General features: G+C 45.9%; 1 protein-coding gene and 1 long non-coding RNA gene across 43 annotated transcripts in view; both read right to left on the bottom strand.

Moving 5' to 3' along the window:
* EPB41 (erythrocyte membrane protein band 4.1) overlaps positions 1–27,834 on the bottom strand; it is a 96,306-nt gene that overhangs the window by 35,831 nt on the left and 32,641 nt on the right. For 28 of the 41 annotated variants that reach the window (XR_007779408.1, XM_050983332.1, XM_050983335.1 and 25 more), the window contains 10 exons: positions 14,862–15,321; positions 13,611–13,679; positions 11,992–12,222; positions 9,559–9,663; positions 6,547–6,589; positions 4,537–4,612; positions 3,879–4,097; positions 1,625–1,712; positions 934–1,086; positions 50–147 (listed from right to left, as the gene is read on the bottom strand). Coding sequence is in view for 40 of the 41 variants with exons in the window: in XM_050983332.1 (XP_050839289.1) it covers positions 50–147; positions 934–1,086; positions 1,625–1,712; positions 3,879–4,097; positions 4,537–4,612; positions 6,547–6,589; positions 9,559–9,663; positions 11,992–12,222; positions 13,611–13,679; positions 14,862–15,321 (1,542 nt within the window). In the remaining variant the exon portion in view is untranslated. Of the gene's footprint in view, positions 1–49; positions 148–933; positions 1,087–1,624; positions 1,713–3,878; positions 4,098–4,536; positions 4,613–6,546; positions 6,590–9,558; positions 9,664–11,991; positions 12,223–13,610; positions 13,680–14,861; positions 15,322–27,834 lie in introns of those variants that run through there. The other 13 variants (XM_018922495.3, XM_050983328.1, XM_030231287.2 and 10 more) reach the window with 2 other exon arrangements.
* Positions 17,945–27,834, bottom strand: part of LOC127060408 (uncharacterized) — a 42,390-nt gene continuing 32,500 nt past the window's right edge. For both annotated transcript variants that reach the window (XR_007779409.1, XR_007779410.1), the window contains one exon: positions 17,945–18,210. This is a non-coding gene — a long non-coding RNA (uncharacterized LOC127060408). The remainder of the gene's footprint in view (positions 18,211–27,834) is intronic.

The raw sequence follows: 27,834 nt of genomic DNA, 5'->3' as shown, positions 1-27,834 counted from the left end.
TTTCAAGCACTAAGTTATTCAGGGTAAGGCTACTGTTCAGAAAACCCACCTGAAGAAGGTGTGATGTTCAACACATACTTTCCAGAGCTTCTTTGCTGCTCGATAACTTGGTAGCTTGAACCCAATTGTACTTTCATACTGTTCTTGCTGAGGAAAGCAATAAGTTATTTTGGAATAGCAGGAAATAAATGTGGTAGGAGCCCAGTCCCCAGCCCACCACTCTGGTCTGCTGTGGCATAAACTGCTGAACTTGCCCCACAATGTGCAGCAGGACCTCAGGTCAGAGGAAAGAGAGGGCTTGGCCACTAGCCTGGGCATCCCTCAGGATGCACAGGGATTTTGCAGAGCAACATGCTGTGGGTTTATCCCCCCTGTCATACTGCCCAGCTGTCAGCTGAGGTCAAACACTGACCTCCCTGCAAGGCTAGCTCCTGGCAGTCAAAGCAGAAGAAGGAGGAAGAAGAGGAAAGAGGTGGATCCCCATTGTAGCCTCTCTCCCTGATGTAACCAGGCTGCTCCAGGGATTTCCTGGTTCAGGAGAGGCAGCACCAATGCATCCATTCCCTGCTTCCTGCACTTAGATGAAAAGCTAATTCTAATTTTTAATTATTTTCTTTGAATGCAAACAAGACAAAGAGCCATTGTCTTGTTCCGTTTCCAAAAAATGAGTTAGCTCTGCCCCAATTTCATCTGTCAACCACCCATGCCTTTCCCTGGATGCTGGGAATACCCAGTGATGCCAGGAGGTGGTGCTGGATGACACGTTGTTACACTGTCACCAGCTGGCTCCGAGCTTCAGCTGGGATCAGACACCCCCATGTCAAACGTTCCTGCAGAGAGAGCCTGACCCCGCCCCGCTCTGTTCCAGGGACACACACAGTGCCGATCCCAAGGAAACAGAGGATGACAGGAGCCCACAGGAGCCAGTCGTACCTCCCCCGGCCGAATCTTTATGAAGAAGCTGCTGCGTTTGTAGGAAATCTTCAGGACTTTGGGCCATGGGAAGCGGTTGATTCTCAGTTTATCTTTGTAAACAAGAAGGCCACTGGAACAGACTCCCAGAGTGATATCCACTCCTTCCAAGTCCTGGGAATGCAGATGAGGATTTAAGCAGTGTCAGGTTTATGAGCTTCATGTCAACAGCTGCCTTCCAAATTATCCCTCCGGTCTTCCCATAAATTCATCTCCCCACCACTCGGATTCCAGTTCCCAGCTCCATGGCCACCCCTCCTCTTCTTTCACGCTTTTCCTGACTACCTCCTCCCTCCTCCAGGGCTCTCCTGTTCTGCTGGTTGCCCAAAGGGCTCACCAAGAGCCCATTCTGCATCTCCTGGAGCACAGAGGCTCATATGGCAGGGAATATGTCTTGTATTCTAAGTTATTCAGAGAAAAGACCTGTCTATACGAGGAGCTTTGGAAAGTTTCCTGTGGCATATAAATAATAAGCAACCACAAACAATCACTTCTCTTGCAGGAATGCCTGAGGCATTCCTGTTATATGTCAGTATTTCTGTACTTCCTCTCTTTCCAGAGGAGCTTCCCAAAACAGGTAAACTTGCTCCTGCAAGGGAAGGATAATCAAATTACAAAATCCACAGGTAGGTGCACACACGCTGGTTTTCACCTTGGCTTGGTGAAGGTCGACTCCATACATAGACAGCTTTTTTGCATTCTCAAGAAATTCCAGGTCTGCTTGGGCTGGAGTCATGGATCTGCAGAAAAAAAAAAGGGATTGGTATTCTCAAAACTGGTGCTTTTAAGAGGAGACACATCAGACTTCATGAAATCCATTAGATTTACTTATGCTTTTAACACAAACAAATCTGTGCCCAGATAATGAATTATGAAATCACTCTTACTGCCCAAATTTGTGCTTTGAGATATCCCAGTAACACGGGTGCACTTTATTCCTGTGAAGCTGTAAAGGCACTAGAGAAGGAAGTGAGGAAGAGCAGTGAGGGGACAAAACTTGATTCAGCAGAAGAAACCCAACTGAGCAAAAGGTGATAGGTCCTAATCCCCACAGACCTCCCCAAACCCAGCTATTGTTCTCCAACCAAACACAGGACAGCTGAAACCACTCAGCAGAGATTCCAACCAGGGGATCAGATGAATGAGGGGCTTTCTAGGAACAGATGGTGCCCTGTCTGCTGGAGGGGCACAATTTAACAAAGACATCCTGATAATGGAGGCCATTATCAACGTTATTGAAGTGTCCCTGTTAATACATTTCTGGTGTATGAGGTACATTAACAGCTCTGCTGGGAGAGGATTCAGTGGCATACATTTCATTTTCTACCCTCCTTTAATGTCTTCCTTACTGAGCGCTCACATACATCTTGTGTGTGATGTAAATAGAGGTTTGAGTGGTGGGAGACAGGGCAAAGTCCACCACCTAAGGACAATCTTGTAGGAAAGCCCCAGGAGCAGTCACCATCTGGATATGTGCCTTGTGCTTTGCAAATACAGTAGCAAGAGCCGGAGCATGGTTTAGCAGAGATTTCCCTGCAAATGTCCAAAGAACACACGGATGTTACTCTTGGGGACATAGTTTAATGATGGTCTTGGCAGTGCTGGGTGGTGGCTGGACTCAATGGTCTTCAAGGTCTTTTACAACCTGAACAATTCCATGATTCTATGATTCCCACTGAAAACCCTCTGAAGTTTACTGTTCACAAAATATAGACCAGAAATTAAATGGGGACGTTTTGTTTTCTCCTGCACATGCAGACAGATTAAATATAACTACATCTTATACATTAAAGTCTCCTTCTGATGAGGCCATGAATAATTCAGCACTGTGATCCACCACTTCTAGCACAGCAAATGGCCTTTGACTCCAAGTCATGAAGCTTGTCAGAGGCCCAATACTTATTTTCCCTCATTTCCTCTCCTCTCAGTGTAAAAGGAGGGGAATCAATTTAAAATATTGATTTGCAGGCTTGAGTGAAGTGTTGAGTGGTCACAGCCACAGCCCACATCCACCCATCCCAATGTGCTCCATTTTTTTTGCTCCCTTCTGCCAGTCAGAAAATCTTGTCTTTGCTCCATCTTTTCCTTCCTAGGAAGGTATGTCCAAAATAGGATGAGAAAGAAGTTTACCCTTGAATCTGATAGCAGGGAGAGTCTCAGGAGTTTTTCAACCCTACCTGAACCAGACACACCTGCCCAGGTCATGGCTGCAGTAGGAAACACTTACTGCAGGTTTGTAATTCCTGGATCACCTGGAATCCTTCCACTTCCTTCATTAGGAAATGAATGTTACTCCCTAAATGTGGTAGAAGAATGGCCCAAGCAGGCTGTAGGCTACGGTGTGTAAACAGAGAAACTAGATCAAACTACAATAAAAAATTACATAAATCCCAAAGAAATATATTAAAAAAAGGCAAAGGGCAAGGTTAAAACAAGTAAATTTTGCATTTGCACATGAAGTAAACTTCACTTTCATGGCTATTCTGTGGGGGGGGGAAAAAGCACTTGTTACTATAAATAATTGCAAGACTTCCCATCTGCTTTCTAAAAAATTTCTTCTTCATGCAGGAAAAAAAAGAGTTCCTGCTCCTAGAAAGATTTTATCCAAAGTATTAGGTTTTTTGTTAAAAGCTAATGTTCACAGAGTCACCATGAAATCACAGAATGGTCTGGACTGGAAGAGCCCTCAAAGATCATCTTGTTCCACCCCCTGCCATAAGCAGGGACACCTTCCACTATCCCAGGTTGCTTCAAGCCCCATCCAACATGGCCTTGAACACTTCCAGGGATGGGACATCCACAGGTTTTCTGTATCTCACAGAGGTGGGGAAAACATCAGAAAATCCCATTAGTTCCCTTTTATGTGTTGCTGTGCACAAACAAGTCCTTCAGCCATCAGGCCCTACCTGTATGTTTTATGAAGCTCCACAACCTTTTCTTCAAGCTCTTTTGTCTGGTTTGGGGCCAGTTTGAATTCACTGATGTAATCTGGGCCATGGAGATCAGGATCATAGTCTCCCAACTCTGACTGGACAGTGTAGGAACCCAACAGAGCCAAGGTGGCAAAGGAGCAGGGCAGCCGCCCTGTAAGGATGTCCTGTCTAAGCTGCAGACACAGGTAATACCTGAGGGCAGAAAGGAAAATACTATTGACAGAGAACAGAGAGATATTTATTAACTTGAGGATCAGTCTCTTTTTTTATGCCACCGATGAACATATGACACTGCTTGTTTTCAATTTTTACTTATTCCCAAGGTAAACAGCATGGAGGACTGGGGGATTCAAGGTCACCTCCACTCTGCAAAGGAAGTAAAGGACACTATGACCAGAAAATCTTGGATTTAGGTAAGAATTTACTTTTCTATATGAACACGCACACTGCTTTACACATGGACTCCAGTGGAGGGTGGGAGCATCCTTACATCCACTAAAAGCAAACCAAACGCCCTCCAAACGGCGAAGGCATCTGATGTCCTTCCGGAAGGAGGGAAAATCACCCAAATGTGAAACATTTCTAGTCCATATCCAGGAGAACATGTCAGTAGGATTCCCAGATAACTCACCTGGTGATGTCCTCTGTTAGCTGGGCAGGATCTGGCGGATAAAACTTGACATTGAAGGTAAAATCCCAGGGGCCTCCTGCAATGACAAGGGAGAGCTTGAGAAAAATAAACACACTGGGACAGCTTTGTGATGGTCAGATGATACAAAAAAAGAACTGGGAATAGCCAATCTGATCTTCAGAATTTAGCAGATGCAACACTGATTCGATTCTGCTTGCTCTCACAGCTGGCTGCAGCTTAACACCTGTGTAAGTGTAAGATGTGATTTCATTTACAGTAGGTAAGAAAAACAGGAGAAAAAAAAACAAGGCAGGGAAAATCACCTGGATTAACCACAATTTGTGGCAAAAATTAAATTAATTGCTAAGAAGCTCAATGACTGACATGTTTCTTCATTGACTGAAAAGGAATGCATGAGGATAGGTCAGGCATATGCTATATAAATTAATGATTTGGTTGGTTGACCAATTATGTGGATTGGCTTACTACTTAACCCAAATTTCAAAGTTCAAGGAAGGCTGTGTTAAGTCACTCGTCAGCCTAATGCACGGGGATCAGGTGCTAGACACAGCTTAAACTTAGCCCAACACAAGCATCAACCTCTGGATGAAGACAGAAAGCACCAAAACAGGAAGAGCTTTTCAAATCCAGACCTAATTGTTTAAATACACCTTGTTGTAAACCTTGTATAGCACCATTACAGGCATTAACTAAGTCAGAATTCACATAAACACAAATAGAATTGGCATGATATGTGGTATGGACAGCCCAGATGACACAGCTGAAGACGTAACTCTCTCTTTTCCTTGACAACAATCCCATTTCCCAGTAGAAGCTAATCCTGAGCGATTTCCATAGTTACATCTCCCCCTGCTGTGCCCTTTAACACTAGTTCCAAATAAGATTTATTTCAGAAAGAGAAGATCTACCCCTGCACTTAACTCACTGGGAAGTTTATCCCAATCTCACACAGGGAGAAGGGGAAATGGAGCATTCCTGGATTTACTTCTTATGCAATGCCATAACTGGGACCAAGCACAAGGCGCGTTGTTTTCATCGCACACAGCTCAAAACAAGTGATTCCAAGGTGACAATGAAGGGAGCAGAGGTTACCTAAACTGCCACACACTGGTGTCCACACATTCATATGTACATGCAAAGTACCTTCACTTCAAGTAAAATCAAGTCATTTGCCATTTAACCCATCCCCAGGGGACCAGATTTCACAGCAGGGTGATATTCATTACATTCTGGATGAATTTAGGGATGGAGCAGCTCCTGCCCTTCACATGCAGCCTGCTACTGATTCCAAGAGAAGATGGTAGGACCAGGAGCTTTCCCTACTCCACAGCCTTGCACTGCCCCCCTAATCTGCATTTAATGACACACTTTGTCCTCGGCCTCCCACCACAAGTATCCAAAAACCAGTATTTTCCTTCCCAGAACTTCTAAAGTAGTCAGACTTGCTCCCAAGAGAAAACAAAAGCCTCTAAAACATATTTAATTTTAACAATGCCCTCATCTTGAACTAATTCAGTGCTAGCAGACCTTAAAACTCAATTTGGGAGAGCATCTGGCATTTGAGCTGATATTTCTCAAGCCATTTATCATTCCAGTGCCCCTATTTGGACCCCAAAACAGCCTCAGAGTCCATAAGACCTTGTTCCACCATAAAATTCTTCCTGAGGTCTCCCAATCTCCTTTGGGATTTCAGTGGTTCCCACTGACACCCATTTTCCTATACTCCAGCAAGGAGCACATCCCCATTTCAGCACTGCATTGACAGTGTGGTTTGGCTTCAGGCAAACACACCTCAAGCTGTTTTGCCAAGGAAATGACATTTTTTCCTAAATCTAGATTAAGAAAATCTTAAGAAGGCCAGAAAGAATGCACAGACTGCTTGAACTTGTGCTGATCCCTGCCAGACACTCTCACTTGACCTCTCTCCATCCCTGGGCCACAATGGGAGAAACCACTACCCCCCACACATGATAAATTACATCTACTTACCATGAACCTGCTTTTTTATTTCTTTGGCAGGATCCAGCCATGTCTGTAAGAGGATAAAAACATTCACAGTTTACCAGACATTCTAGAAACACCGCAGAAAGCTGAAAATTGCTAAAAATACAGGGGGGAAAAAAAAGACAATATTTGACACAAAGGCAGCCATGGAAACTGAAGAGACGGTGCATCTTCACTACTTTCACTCCAGACGGTGGTCTCCGTGGGTGTATTTCCAACCATTCACCTACTGGGGATTCATAAGGGAGGCAGGAGTAACAAGAGGGGGGAAAAAAAAGCAGATTATTTAGGGCTGCAAGAACAGAGTAACAGGTATGGCCACAGCCACACCCAGCTACGAGGGGCACTTGTACAACAGCTTTTTTCTCCAGAACCCCTAAAAATAGTTAAATAGGACAGATACATTAATTTTAAGCACTCTGTCTCCTTACTTACCCTATTCAGATCAAAGATCACCAAGACTTTCTATTATTAGCTATAGTTTTCAATGACCTAATTGCCGAAATTTGAGTAAAAACACCCAATTCCTGAGTAAGGCTGGAATTTTTTAAAGGAGTGTGACATAAACTTCACATCTTTTAACTCTGACTCAAGTTTCTAGTATTATCTCGGCTACAAATTTAGAAATGTATTTTTTCCCCCTCCCCTGTAATTTAGGGTTTTGTGGGATGGTGGTGCAATTTCAGCTTCAAAACACAATTCCTGCTTTTTCCATGGTCTGAGCTTTTCCCTTAGCAGGAGTCAGGGCCTGTCCTGCTGCAGGCACTGGCACTGGGCTAGCAACCCTCCTGGAGAGGTTACATTTAACCACCTCTTCATTTTCACCAGCTCTGAATAGGATTTGGATGTCCAGGTCTCACGAGGTGAAGGAATTAACTCATTGAATCCCCCAAGCTAATCTCTCCTGACCAGAAGGACACGTAACTTCATGGCAGGGAGACATCAATACTTACACTTAATCTCCTCTTTTTATATGCCTACTCTAACATATAAAAGTGGGGATACAAAATCCATTTAAAAGGAAGATCTGCTGTCTTTTTAGGGCCACAGCTTGGAGCACAGCATCTCCATGGCTGAGCCACAACTGCTCATTACGGGGGTGAGCCCAGGGTGCAGTCATGCATCCCACCCTGCTTGATCCAGCAGACAATGATGGGAACAGCAATTAAAAGCACTTTTATCCCACTGGGTCGTGAATGAGTGTGAAACAAACCTCCCTTTCAGGGCAATGAGCTCCTTGCTGCTCCATGGTGCCCAGCTGCTCCAGCCACTGTCACAACCTCCTAATCCCACTGTCACCCTCTGCCATGCCCATGTGGGTAATTACTGGTCCTCAGAAAGTTTATTCCCTAAATATCAAGGTGGAAAATGTCACATACAACCCTTCCCTATCCAGGAATATACACGTGTATCTCCACCTGCTCTACACAGCTGCAGTTGAGGCACAGGAGCTCATCCCTGGATCCTATTAACACCATTTCACCTGTGAATCAGTAACTCTGGGGAGGTCTTGTTGGAAGTTACAGCAGGAGAGCTTCAGATTTCAAACTTCAAGGAAACATAACCAGCAAGATTAAAAAAAATAATGGTGTTTTCACCCATCAGAGCAAACCAAACCAGCTTGCTCCACACTGGAGCTGAACAATCCATGGACAGTGGGCCTCATCTGCTCCAGCTTCCAGCTTTGGGACACAGATGTGACGAAACAATCTGTTTTCAGTCCCTACAGTTAAAAAGCTGCACAACCTCTCAGCCCTTGTTGGTTTGGGGGAGAAGGTACATGCTTCTGCTTCCAAAAGCCTGGGCATGCGAAGAGCAAGTCCAAGGCTCTAGGAAACCACAGAATCATTTGGAAAGGCCCTCTAAGATCATCAAGTCAAATCATTACTCCAGCACTGCCAAGGTTAGCACTATGCAGTGTCTGCAAGTGCCACATCTATAAGCTTTTTGATCACTTCCAGGGACATTCCACCACTTCCTAGGGTGGCCTGTGCCAAGGGCTTGATAATCCCTTCCAGGAAGGAATTTTTCCTGATATCCAAAGGAAGCAGTGAGCTGCCCACAGCACACACAGAAGAAGCTGAGCTGCTCCAGTTACACTCTTTTTGCTCTTAATTTGATCTAAAAGTACACCTACCACTCCCTCTGCAAGAACAAACTAATAAAAAAAAAATCCTGTGATATAAAAAATATCCAGGTTATATACATGGAAACACATTTCACATCCAAGAAAACTGGAAGATGCCAGAGACTGTAAAATAAACTAGGAGTTCTGTCTGTCTCAAATAGTGTTATTTTTGGTTGTTATTTTGCCTGTGTATAAAACAATATAAAGTATTTAATAACAGACATCTGTCAGTCAGTAACCTGGCCAGGGGGATTGCTGACGGTGAAGCAGAGGAAGAGTCAGAATACGGACCAACATGACTGATCTAAAGGACACAGCTTTGGGCCCTTCATTTCAATTATCTCACTTCTGGCCTTATGAAATAGACCTCGAGAAATTGTTGAGTTAAAGGGTAACCAAGGTCTCAAAAGATACTGCTTGAGTCAAATCAAACAAAGACCTTAAACTGAAACCATGAGTAGGAGCTTTGGTAGAGAGTCACATCTGTTCTTCTGCAGGGCAAAGGCTCAACTCCAAATGCTCTGGATGGCTCCAACCAAACCTTCCCAGTGCTGACACCAGTGCAAGGGCAGCCTGACTCCTCCAGCTGTATAACTTAATGACATTATTTTGCCGTAAATGAATATAATGACTTTTCTCCAGGTGAAGACGCAAGTTCATTAGGATTCATTCTATGATTCACATAGCTTTTTGACAAAAATCCACACTCCTGTAGTCATTTATTCACCATTTCTTCCTGTGTCATGACCCACAATCCATATTTAGGGAGGACACCAAAACAAGTTTGCAGAGGAGCTTCTGCCCCACTTCCTAGCCTGGGGAGATGATGCAGAAAGAGCTGAATCCCCTTGAGACCAGCAGCTGCTTACCCTGGAGGTTGGTGTGTCCCATGTGGCCAAACCAAAGTAGTCTTCTTCCAGCAGATTGAGGTGGTCACAGACTTTTTTAAGTAGATCCTGTCCCTTGGTGTGTTTCTGCAAATAGACAAAGAAATCCTGTAGGACAGAGCTGGGTTTTGCCTGTCTTTGTTCACAGGAGAGGGGAAGAAGGGAACAGGATCAAACCACACTGTGCACTGTCAGTAAGGGGAAAAAAGGTCGTGAGTAGCTCCAAATCTTACCTCCTGACTGTTTCAGAGCAAGGACTCCTTACAGGAAAGGGCATAAAAATTCCAGAGGCAACCAGACATAAAAATTCCATGGACACAACAAGAACCACAGTGGGTCTCTCTCTTCCCACCAGCTCCATGTCTGAAAATCCCCCAAAGCTGGCCTTTACAATACAGCTTAATAGACACCAAGGATCTGTACAGGTTTTCCCTCCCAAGGTACATCTACAGTGCTGGTATCTCCTAGATTCAGGTGTCGATCAAGAGGTGAAACTGCTGCTACAACCTATTCATTTCAGGAGTAACTTGACTTATGTTCAGAAAAAAACAAAGCCCACGATGGCCTTTCCATCACCCCTCTCTACTGATGAAAACCAGCTTCTTCCATCTGCCTCATGTGCCCAAAGCTACTCAGCACACAGCTTCCTACCTCCAGAAATACACTTTGAGCATTCCTATTTCCTCTTTTTCTCGTCCCCAAATCCTGCAGAAGTGAACTGGCCAAGGAACAGAAATCCTTTTAGTCCAAAAGCATGAAGGAAAACATCCCTGAGGCATAAAACTATGGCAACCAGAAGCAGCTCATTCCATTGGTGGCTTTGCTAGAAGAAAGTGCAGTTCCAGTGACGCAAAATCAGCTTCACTAATGCCCGCAGCTCTCCTGTCAGCCTTCTCTGCATGGCAACTGCTCCAAGACCCCTGCCTTGTTTTATTCCTTGGCTTTATTTCAGCCTTTCAGCTGTCAGGTCCTTTGTGCACACATTGTGACTCTATAGGTAACATAATGTATGTGTTAGCCTGGGTATTCCTCGAGGAATTGGCACTGATAAAGGAACGAAAAAGCTTCCAGGGCTGTCAGTCAGAAAGGATGTCTGAAAACACTAATTCTCCCTGGATGAAGGCATTTGTGCCGCTCTTTGCCTGCACCTTTGCAATTACTCCCCAATTAAATCTTAATAAATTCTCAAACTGCAAGAGCAGAATTACACTGACACTAAAGCCAAGGGTGCTTCTCAAGTTAAGAGTCTCACTGACACAGTGGCCCCCTAACCCTCTGCAGTGTGCATTATGACACTCTGGACCTACAGAGAGACATTTCTCATGTGCTGCTCAAGTCAGCCTCTCCCTGACTCTCCATGGCTCTCCCTCCAACAGTGTCCATGACGGTATCCAAAGGCATTGCTGCAGCAAACTAAGGCACAAAGCCACAACAAGCTGTCACTGGGACTTGGGAAAGAGATTCCTTGGGGCTGCACACTGTCTCCCTGGCCAAGGAGAAGGTAATGGGGGCAGTGTTGCTCTGAGCTTATCCCAGGCAGTACCAGTAGCACCACCATCACACAAACACTACTGACCTACTTGCCCAGGATCACCTAAGGTGATTGTTCCCACAAGGAGTCCTGAGCACACATACTTGCTCCTAGCCCATTTACCAGCAGGACTGAGGGAAAACAAGTTGGTGGAAGTATGTTCCAATCGTAAGTACCAGATTCTTAATATTCCAGATAAGTACTTTATTACTAAAATAGGGATTTCTGCTCTCTTTTTATTGCCCTGACAGCACCACGGCCCTGTGAGAGAATACACATATTAAAGGAGAAAAAAAGCTCTCATATGAAGAGGGCTGCAGTGCTCTAAGTCAACATAATTTTAAATTGTTTACTGCAAATATATTCAACTGCAGGCTAAACACAGTGTGTTTTTCTTTACATCCAAGCACCAGGAGCTAAGTGAACCAGTAGCCTGAGAGGTAAAGGTACCTTGGGGGACTAGAAAAGCACAAATCAATTTTATACAACCCATTTTATTCAAAGCCAAGGAGGCAAAAATTATTTAGACAATTGCAACCTACCCCAAAAACCTAAACTCTAGCCAGGGATACAAATAAGAGAGATCATGAACAGCAAGTAATATAAAGTTTGGGTTTGCTCTTTTTTCTTTAACTTCCCCCTGCCTTTATAAAATAAGGCACCCTGGAATTGCAGAACAATAAAATAAAGATTCCTAGTACCCAGAGGTTTTTACAACACACTAAACAAGTTGTTATAGCTTCCAGCAAGCTTGTTCTGCAGTAAAACCTGTCATGTAATTCCCTGGCAGCACATTAGGCCCCTATTAAATCGTGTTTGTGGTGATTTTTCAAGAAGGGAGAGGGAAGAGAGGAGAAGCAGAACCAAACCCCCAAAATACTTACATCCACAGAACACTCAAAAATGGTGTCATCCAGCAAGACAACTTTGCAGTACATGTTTCTGTGTCTTTTCACTGCTTTTTGGGCAGCTTTCAAATCCTTGTCTTCTTTAGTCTCCAGAGACTCTGGCTTCTGTTCTGGCTTGACACCCTCTTCCTTTGCTTCCCCTTCTTCCCTGCCCTCGAGGTCTCTTCCCAAAGGCTCCTGGTCGTCCCTCCTCTCTTCCTGAGCAGGCTGGAACCCCCAATTTAGAGGTGTCAAACAAGGAAACAAACAAAGCATCACATGGAACAAGCACTGCAGGGCTGGGATCTCACTCAGAATTCATTATCCCATTTTAACCTGTAACCCAGGATCTGGAGCAGCAACTGGGGTGACCAAGGGAATGGTATTAATTTTTAAAACTCTTCCAAGTACTTTTCAAGTTTTCATTTTGTAAATGGTGTAATAAAAAAAAAAAAAAAAGTAAGGGTTGATTAGAGAAATCAGGGCAGATTACATCATGCATTCATAGTGTTAGTGACAGCACTTTCTGGACTGGGAAGGATTTTCTCTCCCAGGCAGGATCTCCAGGGCTCCCACTGGCATAGCTGCCATTCCAGCGCACTGGCCCTTGGCATGGCAAGGAGGAATTGTTTTAAACTGACAGAGGCTAGATGGGATATTGGGAAGAAATTCTTCCCATGAGGGTGGGGAGGCCCTGGCACAGCTTGCTCAGAGAAGCTGTGGCTGCCTCTGGATCCCTGGAAGTGTCCAAGGCCAGGCTGGACAGGGCTTGGAGCGCCATGAGATAGTGGAAGGTGCCCCTGCCAATGGCAGGGGGTGGGATGACATGGGCTCTAAGGTCCCTTCCAACCCAAACCATTGTGGGATTTTATGGTAGCAGTGCCATTAAAAGGAGGGTCAGGGCTGAGGCTTCATGGCCATTGGAGCTGACCGAGCAGCTCTGCCACAAAAAAGGGAAGGCAGCCTCCACACCACCATTCCCTTTGCCTATGGAAGCACTTTGCAAGCCAGTTTAATCCACTCAAATAGCAGAAAGAGATGCAGTTTGGGGACAAGAGGAGGAAGGAAGCTGTTTGTTTTTTTTTTCCTCTGCCACTTCAGCAGGTTAAATGAGTTCACAGCAGGCTGTGACGATGCTGGAATGGGCTGAATGCAGTAGGAGCAAAGAGCTGCAGCAGAAGAAGAGCAAAACCTTGTCTGTTCATCCCATCACATCTCATGAAATCACACCCAGGCAAAGAGACATTTAAAAACTAAATAATGTCCACAAGCTGCTGACTTCTGTTCCAGCAGAACTGAGACAATTGGGAGCAGGGAATCAGTCAAAGCTCCTAATGCCTATTGGTCAGCATTTAACAAACCGCAGCACCTTGCAAATGCTTTCACAGCAGAAATATCTGCCGAGTGTCACAGTTCAGAAAGGCACTGACAGTGATCTAAAATAAGAACTAAAATGACACAAATGCGTAGTCTAAAATGAACGACCCATGAAAAAAGGCTGGGATGCAAATTCACATTGCTCAGGACCAGCAAATCAGACATAAATAGAGAAAGAAATCAAGCATTAAAAAAACCAGAATGGTTTGGGTTGGAAGGGACCCTAAAGTCCATCTCACCTTCCACCAGACCATGTTGCTCCAAGATCCATGCAGCCTGGCCTTAAACACTTCCAAGAAGAAGTTCCTCTTGAAAATAAGAGTTTCTGGGCTGAAATTGCCTGAAGATCTCCACCTCTTCCCCATCCTGCTAATCCCAACCCTCAGAGGTATAAAACATGAGCAGAGATCATCCCATGGTCTTCACAGGCTCAGAAATTTGGGAAAAGAAAGGAAAAGCTGTTACCTACTACCCTCTCTAAAACTTTGTAATTTTAAGGAGGTGGATTTACAATTATTGCCTACTGGCAATTGCCTGAATTTGTAAAGTATTGCTCCAAAACTGAGCATTTGTGGGTATCTGGAGCTACTGTGAACTTAAGGCAGTAGGTAAGAAATCCAAATTTCACCCTGTCTGGCTCCAGCAATACACACAGGTTGGTTGGGATGTAAGAAATTCCCAGCTGAGGATAAGGAATACCCATGTTTTTCCGCTTCAGGCTCAAGTAATAATAGAGCTGTAACTACCCAAGAAGGAAGAGAGGGCACCCACCATCCCCAAATCAATAACCAGCCACAGCTCAGTGAATGTTCCCTGGGAGTGTCTCTGCCTCAATTTCTGCTTTAGATTTTTAAACTTTAAATTTTGCATGGAAAATGACCCTAGCTGGAAAGAGCAGACATAGACACGTGCCAGGAACTGGGTTCGGTGCATGTGCCATGCAGAAATCCCTGTCTACGTCATGCATAAGCAGAAAATATTTATATTTGGCAGGCTCAGCACTAGCCTGGACCAAGCAGATGACCAGGTCCTAAAATGCCGTGCTTGCGCTCCTTGAAGTTGAAGAAACCCATTCCCAAATCCAAAAACTCTTGCAACGTCCACCTTGGGCCGCTGACCTGCCTTGATCCTGCTCACACCAAGGAAACCCTGACAATCAGCCCTGGGTTTGGACTCAACGAGTGTGAACCCTCTGTGTTCTGATGTGACATCCCAAGCCTCAGCAGAGCAATGATTCAGCACAGGGCATTTTAAATTATGCTGTGGAGTATGCCCTAATTCCCAAAACAGGTACTTTGCAGGTCTGATGCAGGGATGCAAGAGTGGGAAGTACACGGTGAAACACAGGGAGCTAACAAGAGCTTTTTTGGCATCCCATGACCTTTTCTGGTCAAGCTCACTAGCCTGGGATATGAAGTTTTTATAGTTCTGCCTACAAAGACACACTTTAAAGCAGCAGGGAGCATGTCCCATGGAATAGGGTGTTTTACCTGTGTTTCTGCACTGCTCAAGGAATGGAGATCCAGTGATGGGTCGGTTTTGAGCTCAGGCTCAGGAGCTGCAATCGGGGCTTTCACCAGGATATCTTCATCAGGGTTGGCTCCTAATCCTGCATCTTTCTGGTCACCTCCCGCCTCTTTAGGAGCATCAGTGTCTTTGTCTTCTTCAGATACCTGAGACTTGGGCCTCCTGAGGAAGGAGGAGAAGAGGCGGGACAGACCTCGGCCTTCAGAGGTGCGACGTTCTTTCTTGCCCTGCTCCTCGTGCGTGGGGGTGTCTCCGTTGGAGGCCTTCTGCCTCTGGGGCTTCCTCTCCGGTGTTGGCTGAGCCCCTTCCTCCAGGGAAGCCTCTTGCTTCTGTGTTTCGGCAGCTCCTTCCTCTTCCTTGGCTTGCTGCTGCTCTGAGTTGTCAGTGTCGGCTGATGGGCTCTTTTCTGTTGTCATGATGATGCTGTATGAGAGGAGCAAAAGGGCTCAGTCAAGAGGTTTCCATCTACCCATATCTGACTGAGCTATTCAAACCAACCACGAGCAAAGACATGCCATGGTCACCAGCCACACTACCCTGCCACAGAACCAGAGTGGAAGGGACCCGCTCTGAAGCAAATGGCCCGTAAGGGGATGAAACCATGGCTGACTCCAGCCTACTAAGTCAGCAAAAGCAAAGTCATTCCTTTTGCTACAGTTCACTTTGAAGAGAGTCTTTAAGGTCCTGTCCAAGCTAAACCATTCTAGGATTCTATGATCTAAAACACACCAAGACCACACTGCTGGGAACAGGACCCAGCGGTGTTGAGCAATTACACTGCTCTGTACCAGACGAATCCAGTGGAGCCCAGCAGGCTTTGGGATTCACAGGATATTTGCACTACACACTGGAAAAATGTCAAATGAAAAGGTTTCCAAACAACATCTATAATGGAGAGCAGATTTCCTCAGAGCTTGTGCTGTTAAGCTGATGCAATGTTTATTTCAACTTTAGCCTGTTTCAGCTGTTGACACAAAAAGATGGAAATCACATGAGAAGAATATCTATTTAAGGTATAAAGAGGACCCAAAATAATCATGCTTTAGAGGGGATAGAACTAATCTTTGCACACCGTATCACATGTATCTGCAGCAATAAATTACCACTGCTTACACTGAGCAAAGAGCATATAATCCAATATGCCTCAATCCCCCAGCCTGAGCCTCAGTGTATAAACATTTGCTCAAGAATACACACTTAAAATTAAGAAACACTTCAAGATGTCATCCTCCTATGTATTACTGCATTCATCAACTTCAATTTAACTCATCCTGACTGCTAAAAGACCAGAGTGCTTGAAGGAGAAAAGCCCGCCCAGCTCTTCAAAGGATTCTCCCTGCATTTAATGCAAACATTTCATATTATTTCTAACACTATGGTAAAATCAGCACAGCATCACAGACCTTCCCTGAATTTGTTTCTGCAGCAACACAAATTTCCAGAGGTTACAGGGTTTGGTCTGGGGTTTTTGTTGGGTTTTTTCACTTGGACTCAGCCTCAACGGCCAGCCTTGGGGACAAGATGCAGGGCCCATTTTTGCATGGTCTCCTGCAGAAGCAGAAGACAGAATTACTCTCCCCTCACAATCTCCCCTCAGTGAGCTGCTCTGGGTATTTCCAAACCCAATGGAGCAGGGTGGGTATTCCCAAACCCAGTGGCAGAGGCCACTGAAACAGCAGCTTCCAACCTGCATTGAAGACACAGGCATCCAAGAAGAGAACCTGCATCATGAGCACCCAGTGGAAAAGGGATGCTACAAGGCAGAGAGGATGCCCAAACCCAGATGTGCCCAGATGTGTTTGTGATCAGTCTGCAGATGGCAGCATATGTGTGACTTGTCCCTGCAGCTCTTACTTCTGCTCCCTTTCCGCCTGCAATCCCTTGCCACAGATGCTGCAGGCCCCATTAGCAACCCATGGCTCCTACTGCAGAGAACCCCAGCCACCACGCAGCCAACTTCTGTCCTCATCAGCTCTCTAAGGACTCCTGTAGATGCCACAAGGCAGTGAAGAGGCCAAGGACTCTGTTCAGCCAAACACCCATCACCCCAAACCCACTATGCCAACACCCAGGGCAAAGCTTCCAATGCCCCAGCACACACAAAATGAAAGGGATATTCTGCAAGCCTGTCCCATCACAATCACACACCAGCAGCCAGCTCCCTCAGGCACCAGCTGCTGCAGCAGCCTGCTTTGTCGTTGCTTCCCACTGTGTTTGTTTTGAATAAATACATTTGCAGGAATCGTTATCAAAACACATAAGATTGGATGAGCTACTCTTCCAACCAAAAAGGCAGAACCAAAGCTTTAGAGATGATGTCAGTGGGGAGGGCACAGCTGAGGAGCAGCTCTTATCAGCTGCAGGAAGCCCCAGGGACAGTCCACAAAGGAACACTTCCTCTGGATGTACTTTTCTCTCTTTAAACACCAACAACTTGGAACAAGATTTGTTGCCTTGTTTACATTTCAAAGCCACAGTCACAGACCTTTCCTGGCGCAGGAAGATGGGTCTGGCTGGCAATGAGCAAACATCTCCTTATCTTTCCTCCCTCCCCCAAGAACCATGCTGCAGCTCAGCCAGATCCCCTCGGCAGCACTGGGGATGCAGAGTAGGAGCCCTTCTCTCAATAAACACTTCATAGCAGCCAGCACCAATAACTCACTGGGTACAGTAAACACCTTGCTGCGAGACCCAACTGCACTGCTCCAATGCGTGGACTCCTGGCCGGCTCCCTCCCTTGGAAGTTTTATGCTCAGAAATTACTTCCCATACATTCATTATCAAAAGCAAAGAGATTTGTAAGTAAGTAACATAACTGAGAGGTTGACCATTGCAAGGGGGTGGAACGAGATGGTCTTTAAAGCTTCCAGCTGAAGCCAGTCTCTGATTCTGTGATTATACACAGAAGAAAAGGGCCTTTCCTGCAAGGAGTCGGGTGCCAAGTAGTGTTTTGTTTCTAACCCAGCCCACAGCAGAGCAGACACAAAGAGCGAAGTTCCCGCTCCACTGCTCTTCAACCCATCCCTTGGAGAAAGCACCGCCCACAGCCAAACCACAAGCAGGTTTTTATTTAAATAAATTTTCTTTCCTTGCTATTCCATAAGACGATTCTGCTGAGCCAGCAGGTGCCTCGGGAGCTCCCTGGATGCTGGAGGAAGATGCTCTGCTATTGTATGAGCACTCAAGCAGTGCTGTTAACCTTCTGCTCTGAACTGCCACATCGTTGTAAACACTTCATTTGGAGGGGCTTTCTTTGGTAGAGGCTGAAGGTTTGATGTCAGACAGCCTGTAAAAGGCAGGCTCTTCACAAGTCTGGAGTGAAGAAGGTGTTAAACACTATGGAAATAAGCAAACCACAACAAAATTCAGATATGATCCCAGAGAGAGATTTCAGAGTAAAAATCTCATCAGAAATGAGTACAAGTATTTATTTATATCTCTAAGCATTTTTAATCTGAAGAACATCCTCCAGATAAGGTGGCTTTGGTAACTGGAAGCAACCTGAAGAGAAAGGTGTTAAATACTTCCAAAGCAGAAAACAAGCTGAGCACATCTGCACCCTGGGGTGACCTCCCACCAGCAACATCCCACTTCACCTGGACTGGAGCAGCCCCCAGGGGTGCACCTGGACCTCCTCAAGAATGTTGGTGCTTTGGTGATGAAGAGGGAGCTTCACAGATCTTCTCTCAAAAGGCATCAGCAACTCTGAACACCAAATGTCAAAGCAAAACAGTGCAGGGGCACCTCCTGAACCTGCTCTACCTACAAAGACTCTATAGTCACCCAATACTCAAGCCCCCCAACCTCAGTGCTTATCCTTCTTTCTGGCCAAGGGCACAGCTGTAGGAACACACAAAATCTCCCTGCACTTGGTGTAATTCATACATATCTCTTTCCTGCACCAAAATCCTTGAAACAAAACAGACTTAAAAAGTGCGCAAGTGCTCACTGCTCACCCTGCTCCAAACATATATGGTTCAATGATAAAATTATGGAATGCTTTGGGTTAAAGGGACCTTAAACTCACCTCATTCCAACCCCCTGGCACTAGCAGGGACACCTTCCACTAGACCAGGTTGCTCCAAGCCCCATCCTCCCTACACTAATTATCTGGTGAGCAGATGATTGCTAAACTCAGTTTCATCTCCACACGGCTCCATGGGTTCTGCTCTTGCAGACATCAGAAGACAACCCCAATCTAAGCCAAACCATCCTGATTTTCCATGCTGCACAGACACAGAGAGACTCATCTAAAAGATGTTAGAGTAGCTCAATATACTGCAACAGCTCCCTGTTGAGAAAGCCTTCAATCCTCCTCCCTTATGGCGCCTGTGCTCTGGAAGGTTCTCATTAAGTGGTGGCACCCGAGTTCCCTGGAAATGACAGTGCTGCTCATTTGGGCTGCTCCATGACGCATTACAGAGGGTCAATGAAACAGGCAAGTTTACATATGTCTGTCACCTTCTCCTACCGGTCAGCCTACTTCAGTCTCTCTTATTTAGGCACCCAGTAAGTTTAGTGACAGTAAACTGAACCTAGGCTGAAGGAAGGAAGGGTTAATTAGAAATCAGGAAGAAATTCCTGCCTGTGAGGGTGGGGAGGCCCTGGCACAGCTTGCTCAGAGAAGCTGTGGCTGCCTCTGGATCCTTGGAAGTGTCCAAGGCTAGGCTGGACAGGGCTTGGAGCACCATGGGACAGCGGAAGGTGTCCCTGCCCACGGCAGGGGGTGGGATGACATGGACTCTAAGGTTCCTTCCAACTCAAACCAGCCTGTGATTCTGTGAAAAATCTAACTTATCCCTGTTTCCAAGCCTGGAAAAATTATTTATGGCTTATGTCATAACTTACTTAATTCCCAGTGGCTTAGTCTTTCAGAGAAAGAAGTAAAAGGACTGTCCATGGGGAAGGTTCAGTTCTTGGAAATACAAACTGTCTTGCAGAGATGCCTAACACCAGATAACGGGTGGGACAAACTGCCTTGACTTTCCTACGCAAAAATGTGTAGCTTCACTGAACACTACTGCTCCAGCAAGAGCTGGAGATAATCATAAGACAGAAATTTCTGCTAAAAATAGGCAAAAATCAAATAGTTTCAGCAACAGTGTGGTGGGGTTTTTTAAAATGCATTCCTTCCCATTTCATAATGTGTGTGAAAAGCACATAATTCACCAGGGAAACTACACAGAACACTGCTTGAAATAGAGAGCACGCCCTGAAAATTCCATTTTGTCAAGACCTGGTGCACGTGCAACAAACCTGTGGGTGGGAGAGGAGGAAACTGCAGCTGCCACCAGCACGACTCACTCCATGTGTGTGTGTGTGTTATGTGTCCTACATGTGATTTTTACTACAGGAAAGAAAACATCGGAGAGAGCTCGAAGCAACCTCATCTAGTGGAAGGTGTCCCTGGCCATGGCAGGGGAGTGGAATGTGATGGACTTTAAGGTCTCTACCAACCCAAACCAATCTGGGATACTATGACCATAGCAGAGAGCTGTTTGCTTGGGGGTTTCAAACAAGGTAAGAAATTCAGATGCAATAAAATAAGCCTCTCAACAGAAATTCAAACAACTTTAAAATAATCTAAAGACTAAGAATCTTTCAGAATTTATTTAATACATTTAATTAGAGGAATAATTAGTGCTGACATTTTATAACCCCTCTTACAATTAACATGCTTCATCTTTCTGTGCTGGTACTTTGGATCATGAACATAAAGGATGCTGTCACTCGGCCTGACCTGGAGGGTAACAGGAGACTTCAGGAGCCTCATTGAATGGGGGAAAAATAAACCACCCAACACAACACAGATGGCACATTACAGCTGTCCGGATTTAATTCTCACCAGACCAGCCCTGGTAATCTACTGTATGTCGGCAGCACCGTGCCCCTCTCCCATCTCCTGCTATAGTACAGCTTTCCTATTTAAATGAGGGCAAAAATAGTAGCTCACCATCTGCTGAAAGCAAATCATTTATGTCAAATTGAAGACTGGGCTTATAAAATGACCTCACTAAATGAAGCAGTAAGTGCATTACAACCAAAGGGAGCTGAGAGCTCCTCCCCCGTATCCTCAAAAGCCCTCCCGGATGGTACAGAATTCCTTACATGGAAATTCATGGGCTTTGCTCATTGGTGAAGGGCTGAAATTTAAATGAAAACATGTACTTGTCACTGGGGCCTTGTCTACAGCAATGGGTTTGGAAAGGCTGCCCGTGTGGGACCTGTCTGGAAAACTCATTTGAACTTGCAGCAGTTGGACCCAGAACAGAGACACAAAGAAGGCACATGCACCAGACTGCCAGCAAAATCAAGCTGCTCATAGACTCTCCCTCCTCCCATTGAAACGCACTAGATGGCTAAGAAGACTAAGAAAATCATCAGATTAATACAAGTGCTGTTTCCTATTCAGTAGCAAGCAGTAACCCTTGGGGCGCCCTTCTCCTCTGCAGCAGAGGCCAGAGCAGAAACAACATGGTTTGGTCTCAAACACAGTGCCTAATGGGGCTGCTTCTTCAGAAACAAGTCCCCAAATCCTCCTGGAAGACACAGCGGCTGAGCCTAGCAGGCAGCAGTCACTCCATAACCATCCTCTGCCAAAAAAGCCGGTATCTGCCCAAGCTGGCAGAGGGAGGGAGGGATCCATCCAAGCCCATCCCCACCCTACGAGCAGCTCAGTCCCTGTGTGGTGCAGATAACTTCCTGGGGCTGCTCCCTCCACCAGCCTCCCATGGAAACAGGGAGCACAGGCACCAGGCAGGCGCCAGAAATCTGTGCAAAGAAAAGCAGCAGGACAGTGCTTACAAAAGCACCATGAGCGAGCCACTCCAACACAGGGAGGCAATGGCAAGGACAGGCTCCGTCCCAGCAGGTCACTCTGTCACAGCCACTTCTGACTCCGCACCAAAGGAATACCCACGGTGGCGATGACAGCACTGCAGAGATGACAATGCCACCGCTGGGTGTGACGATGGCTCTCCCTGCAGCAGCATTCCATCTTGTTAAAGCAACAGTTCAACAGAAATAAGCAATAGCTCTCCATCAGCTGAACAGGAGGATTTTTTCCATGAATTATTCATAAAGTGGTTTTTTTTTTCCTGACTGAACACAGATGTGTTTACTTACACTGTGCCTCATTTACACTCAAGGTTTAACATAACAGGGCTCATATTCTTTCCTTACAGTTTCTCAAGAACATGAGTAAAGCACTTTTTGCTTTTGTTGCTCACCCTTTGGTTGTTTCCAAACCAAAGCCATAATGAGAAGCCCCAAGGACCCTGCATGTTCCTTTGATAAAGAGCTGCTTACTAGATAAATACAACCCCTGCACACAGATACACACACACACAGAGGCTCCTGCCAGGATGAACCATGGCTGCAACAACAGCCAGAAGGATGTTTGATGCTAAAACCTCTTAACAGGCTCCATCACTGACTATCCCAGTTCACACACATGGGCTGTTCCTCCCCTGTGTGCCAGGGACATTGCATTTAAGTGCTTCATTTGATACTTCACCGGTGAATGCAATTTGCATTCACCCAAGTGCCTCAAATATATCTGCGGCGCCCTGGTACAACGCCCCAAATTCATTAAAAATAATCACGATCACGCAGTTATTCAGATGCTATTAGCACACATGAAATGCACAATATTTGAACTATCTGAGGGAACCACTTACAGGAAGGGCTGGCTGAACAAGCACTAGGCTTGTTCTCTGCTGAGCCCTCATGAAAGCTGAATGAAAACATCCTCAACCCCAGCTTTCAGTTGGGCTTACTGTTTCAAAATTGCCATCAAATATCACAGAATCTTAGAATGTTTTGGGTGGGAAGTGACCCAAAAACCTACCTCATTACTCCCCCTGCCATGGGCAGAGATGGGTTCCACTACCCCAGAATGCTCCAAGCCCCATCCAGCCTGGCCTTGGACATTTCCAAGGATACAGGGACAGCCACAGCTTCTCCGGGCAACCTGTGCCAGGGCGTCTCCCTCTTGCCAGCATAGAATTTCTCCCCACTCTCCCACCTAGTCCTGCCCTGAGGTCATTCCTCTTTTTTACACAGGCAGATAGTGAGAGAATAAAGTCCATCTCCCTCCATTTTGTAAGCCCCTTTAGTCACTAGAAGGGGCTCTAAGGTCTCCCCGGAGCTTTCTCTTCTCAAGTCTGAATACCCACAACTCCCTCAGCTTGTTAAGGACACTTAAGTTAGCCACTACACTACCCTAAGATTATTTCAAGACCTTTTCTTCTGACAGCAACACTCCAAACACATTTACTGCAGAGGAAACATCATTCTCCCCCCCAAAAGCCTGCAGCAAGGGAAACTCCTAGGACATGGTGCCTAACCCAGTGGTGCCTGGGTCTGCCCAAGGGCACAGCAATGTGGTTTTGTGCTGTTTTAATGAGTTTAAGAAATTGTACCAGCTGCCAGGCTGAGTTGATTTACCTGGTTTGCTCTCACATGCTCACTGCTACCATCGAGGAGTGAAACGAGGGCTGCAAGGTAACTAAAATTACCATTACAGTAATTATCAGCCTGAACACTGCACTTTGAAAGATTAATGACCCTTACCTAGCAGTGCAGGAAGGCACTGGCCAGCTGCAGATTATTTACTAAATTCCTCAATTCTTAGTTTTCTGGCCAAGCCCCGGCCACTTACACCTGCAAAGCAACACAGGGGGTGAAGAAGCTGGAGATCTCAGCATCCACCAGCATGGAACGAGCCAGATCCAGCACAGATACGGATGCCAGCTATGGAGACACAACTGGGACAGCAAAAGATCCAAGGAGCCCAAGGGAATGAGTCAGTGAGCAGGGGGGTTGTGAAGCCACGTTTCGCTGGGTGGGTACGAACACCGCAGGTATCAGCACGCAGCAGCCTGTGTTGCTCCTAAGCTGGGGGAAGGCTTTGTTTCAGGAAGGCTCACCCTTTTCTCAAGTCTCCTCTTCTTTCAGGGCTCAGCACCACATGCAACAGCACAGAGAAGGAGAAGAAATCCATTCCCACCAAAAACATCGAGCTGTAAACTCCCAGTATCACAGAAAGAACCCAACCTTCAACAACTTGAAAACTCACAAGATCAGGCAGCTTGGTTTTAGAGCCCATTAAGAGCTAATTGTGGTCCCCCATCAAAAGCAGCAGCAAAAGCCCACTCCAAGCTGGCTGCAGCTCCTCAAGGCACACAGCAATGAGGAATGCAAACTGGGATGCTGCTGACCTTGCCTTAAGACTGGAAACAGCAAAGCATCTTCTGTGGGCACTCTGCACAGGAGGGAGGTGAGGAGACGCCTCCTCCAGAAAGCTGCCCTCTTTTCTTTTTTCTCCTTTTTAAAAAAATATTGCAGGTGAAAACTCTGCACCACTCCCAGGGAAAAAAACCATGGGGACAATCCTACTGCACATCTGCAGGCTCCTCTCTATGCCCAAGAAGAGCAGGCAAACATCCAAATCCTGGGTGTAACCATGTTCCCAACAGACCAGGTCCACAGGCAACAGACAGAAAGCCAGTCACTCAACTGCTCCCCCAAACACTCAGAGCCAGGAATCAGAAGCTATTTGTAAAGCCTCAAGGTACTGACTCTGTTTGATTGGGACAAACTCCAGTGCCACCAGGGAGCCAGAAGGATGTTGCCCCAATGAATGCAGCACCAGAAGAGCACTGCATGTCCCAGGAACACACTCTGACACTTCACACCACCTCCATAGGGATGGTTTTCCTTCCAGCTTTCCTGCTCGTGATGCGCAGTGACCACAAAGTCATCTTTGACCCTGGGGTGGCTCAACAAGCCAGGTAGCAAAAGGAGAAGACGGTTCCTGGAAAATCACAGCGAGCTTTGTAACACCTCCCACACAGAGGACATTCTCCAGAATCCCTGCACCACAGGGCAGGCAATGCCCACCCTGAGTAAAAAAAAAAAAAAAAAAAAAAAAAAAAAAAAAAAAAAAAAATCAACGGGATATCAGGGCTTGGATTAATGAGACATTCTTGTTGGCAGTCCCCATCCCATAATAAAGTCATTCTCCTCTTAACAAGGCTAGGGAGAAGCCCTCAGTGAGCACAGCTTCCTAATGTTTTCTTTGCACAATGTTCTTCATCCTCTATTGGCACAATCTGGCCTGCAAAAAGCACCTCACAGATGCCTGGAGGGACTGCCCTGTGTGCTCACACACATCTCACTTGTACTTCGACACAACAAGATCCCACAGCACCATCCAGAAAAACCAAAGAGTTGGGGATGGGTACCAAGATGGTAGGAGACACCAAACTAACATGGGGTGACACAACTGTCAGCTTCCCAAGGCTGCACCCCAGCATGGCTGGCAGGGATGAAAATCCTCCCATCCCCACCAGGAACAGGAATCAAACAGAAAGGGAATGTGAAGCAGCAATTAAATACCATCATGTCCAGTCAACAATCAGTTATGGCATGTAGCAGAGCAGCTAAGTCCTGTCACCTCCCAGGGCTGCTCCTTTCATGAGCACAAGGACTGCAGCAGAACCCCTCTCACTCCGCAAAGATTTGGCCTCCAGCTGTTTCCACCAGTCTGTTTTTTCCATCTAGCAGTGGAATCGGGCAGCTTTCGTTTTTAATCCCCTTAATTAGGAGTGTGCAACAGTCTTCATTCCTTAATTATATCATTGACACATCTGATGCAACACATTTACAAACAACCATTTTCAGTGAAGGTAGCTTTGAATCAAAATTGCTGTTGAATTCCCACACTGACTGTGTAGTGTCACCAACGGGGAGAAGACACAACATGGCGTTCTGGACACTCTAACAAGACACACAGGTTGGAAATGCTATTTTCATTAAATAGTCATATCTTTCTTTGGCAGAGCAAATAAACCACTGGCAGTCTGAGGTTTCAGAATGGGAGCACAGCTCTCAGAAGTTTACAGCAAAAAAGTGACCATTTCAAGCAATCCTCTCCAATACTGACCCACAGGATGGAGGGAGAGCATTTCAGTGGCTATCCTGATGATTTTGGTCCATCATCATTCAGTAGCTCAGTTTAAGGCAGACAATGAGGATGCTCCATTTCAGCAGCTCAGCTGTCAGGAATCCCTTTGATCCTCTGGGACAGCAAACACTCAGTGAGCACTTTATCACCCCCACTTCTGCTGCAGAATGAAAATAACGACGCTGACACCTTCTGCCTGCCCACAGAGCCATGGCAGCATTATCCCACAGGGAGCCTGTGCTCACTCCTGCTTTGAATTACTGCCCCAGATCCCATCCTGATGTACTAATGGCTCACCAGGGCACAGCAGCTGAGCTCCAGCCAGCAGCCTGGCCTATAAGCAGTGGGAAACAGTGACCAGGATATTAAAAACCATCATGGGGGGAAAGGAGAGCACTGATTTAAAGAATGGGATGAATGATAAGATGGTATTGTGAGGGTTTTTTCAACACTGGAGACCCAAGTAAGGATCCATGCTGGTTCTGGCAGCACGGCAGCACACTCTGCTCAGCTCCAGCATCAGCCCAGAGTTGCTGCAATTATTTGCATAGAGGAAATGTACACAAACATAGCTTTCTTCAGATACAGAAGGGAAAAGGAAGTTGTGTTCACCCTCAATGCAGCAGGGAGGGGTCAGAAATACACTTTGCACCCACATTCAGGGGCTGTTTGCTCATATTTTTGGTCACCGCCCTCCTTTCTGTGCCGGATGGGTTGGTGTGGGAGGCTGTTGTGGGTTGTGATTTCACTGAACAAACACCAGCACGCCATGCTCCACCGGCTCTTAAGAGGTATTTTCCACCTCTTCAACGCCCACCTTTGCCTCCCAGAACACCACAGCAAGGTTAGTGCTGAGTATCACAGCGGTGCCCCTGGACGGCCCTTGTGTTTCTGAACAAAACACCACAGTACCTTCTCCTCCAGCCACACTTAATCCTTCTGATCCAAACACTGCTCCACTCAAGAGTTCCATGGACAACATGCACTAAAAGGATCTCTCCCACCCTCCTGCCTGGCTGCACCAGACCTGCTCTTTCTTCGACAACCCCTGATTACTTCCAACCTTCCCCCCACTTCCAGGGGCTGTCCAGGATGCCTTTCCCCACCAACTCAAGTTCTCACCCTTTTATCCTGTATTACACCACACTGGGAGAAGTTTTACACCCATGAGGGCATTAAAGGGAGTGTGGTTCGGAAGTCAGGTGGGCATGTGCACTGGGGAAACTGGGACAGCACTTGGAAGCTGTAAAGCAGCTTTCTCCACTCCCACCAGTGCCAACACAACCTGCTATGGCACAACCAGGACACTGCTGGCCACCAACCAGCTGAAAAGACAACAATAAACAGCTTCCAACTGTTTTGATATTTTAATATTTTAAAATAAATGAAAAGCCAATAATGACAAAATATATTCTTCAGTAGGGATAATGAATATGCAGGAAACAGTAGCTGGTTTAAATTTCTCCCTAATAAAATAAATTGTACATGGGGCTAGTGGTGCTTTCTGGATAAGCTACTGGCCTTATATACACAATTTAGCATTCCATTTATACTTATTTTATGATTTAGGTTTCAAAATAATCCTTATTCTATTCAAAGTGTGTGCTTGTGTGTATACACACAAACCCCCAAAAATATAATAGTGGTAGGAACAACCACATGGTTTTTTTGGAGAAGCTTTGCTTATTTTTGCCTTTTTTGTATTTAGAACTTGTTGTGCAATTGCTTCATGCACAGCTGAAGCCACACTGAGCCCAAGAGTGCTTCATCCAGCTGAAAGCTCCACAAACTCACGGGGACTCAGCATAGCTCAGGTATTTATCAAGTATCAAAAGCAACAGCAAATTAAGAATAAACCATATTCTCAGTATTTCTGATCCAAAATCAATTAGTATTGCCCAGTACTGAGCAATAAATGGAGAGCCTCAGCTAAAATTATGCTGCTAAAGGGCTGCAAATCCCACAGT

The sequence above is a fragment of the Serinus canaria genome, chromosome 23 (assembly GCF_022539315.1).
Source record: "Serinus canaria isolate serCan28SL12 chromosome 23, serCan2020, whole genome shotgun sequence".
Classification (NCBI taxonomy): domain Eukaryota; kingdom Metazoa; phylum Chordata; class Aves; order Passeriformes; family Fringillidae; genus Serinus; species Serinus canaria.
The sequence above is the reverse complement of the archived record's forward strand: the minus strand, read 5'-3'. Positions and strand labels throughout refer to the sequence as shown.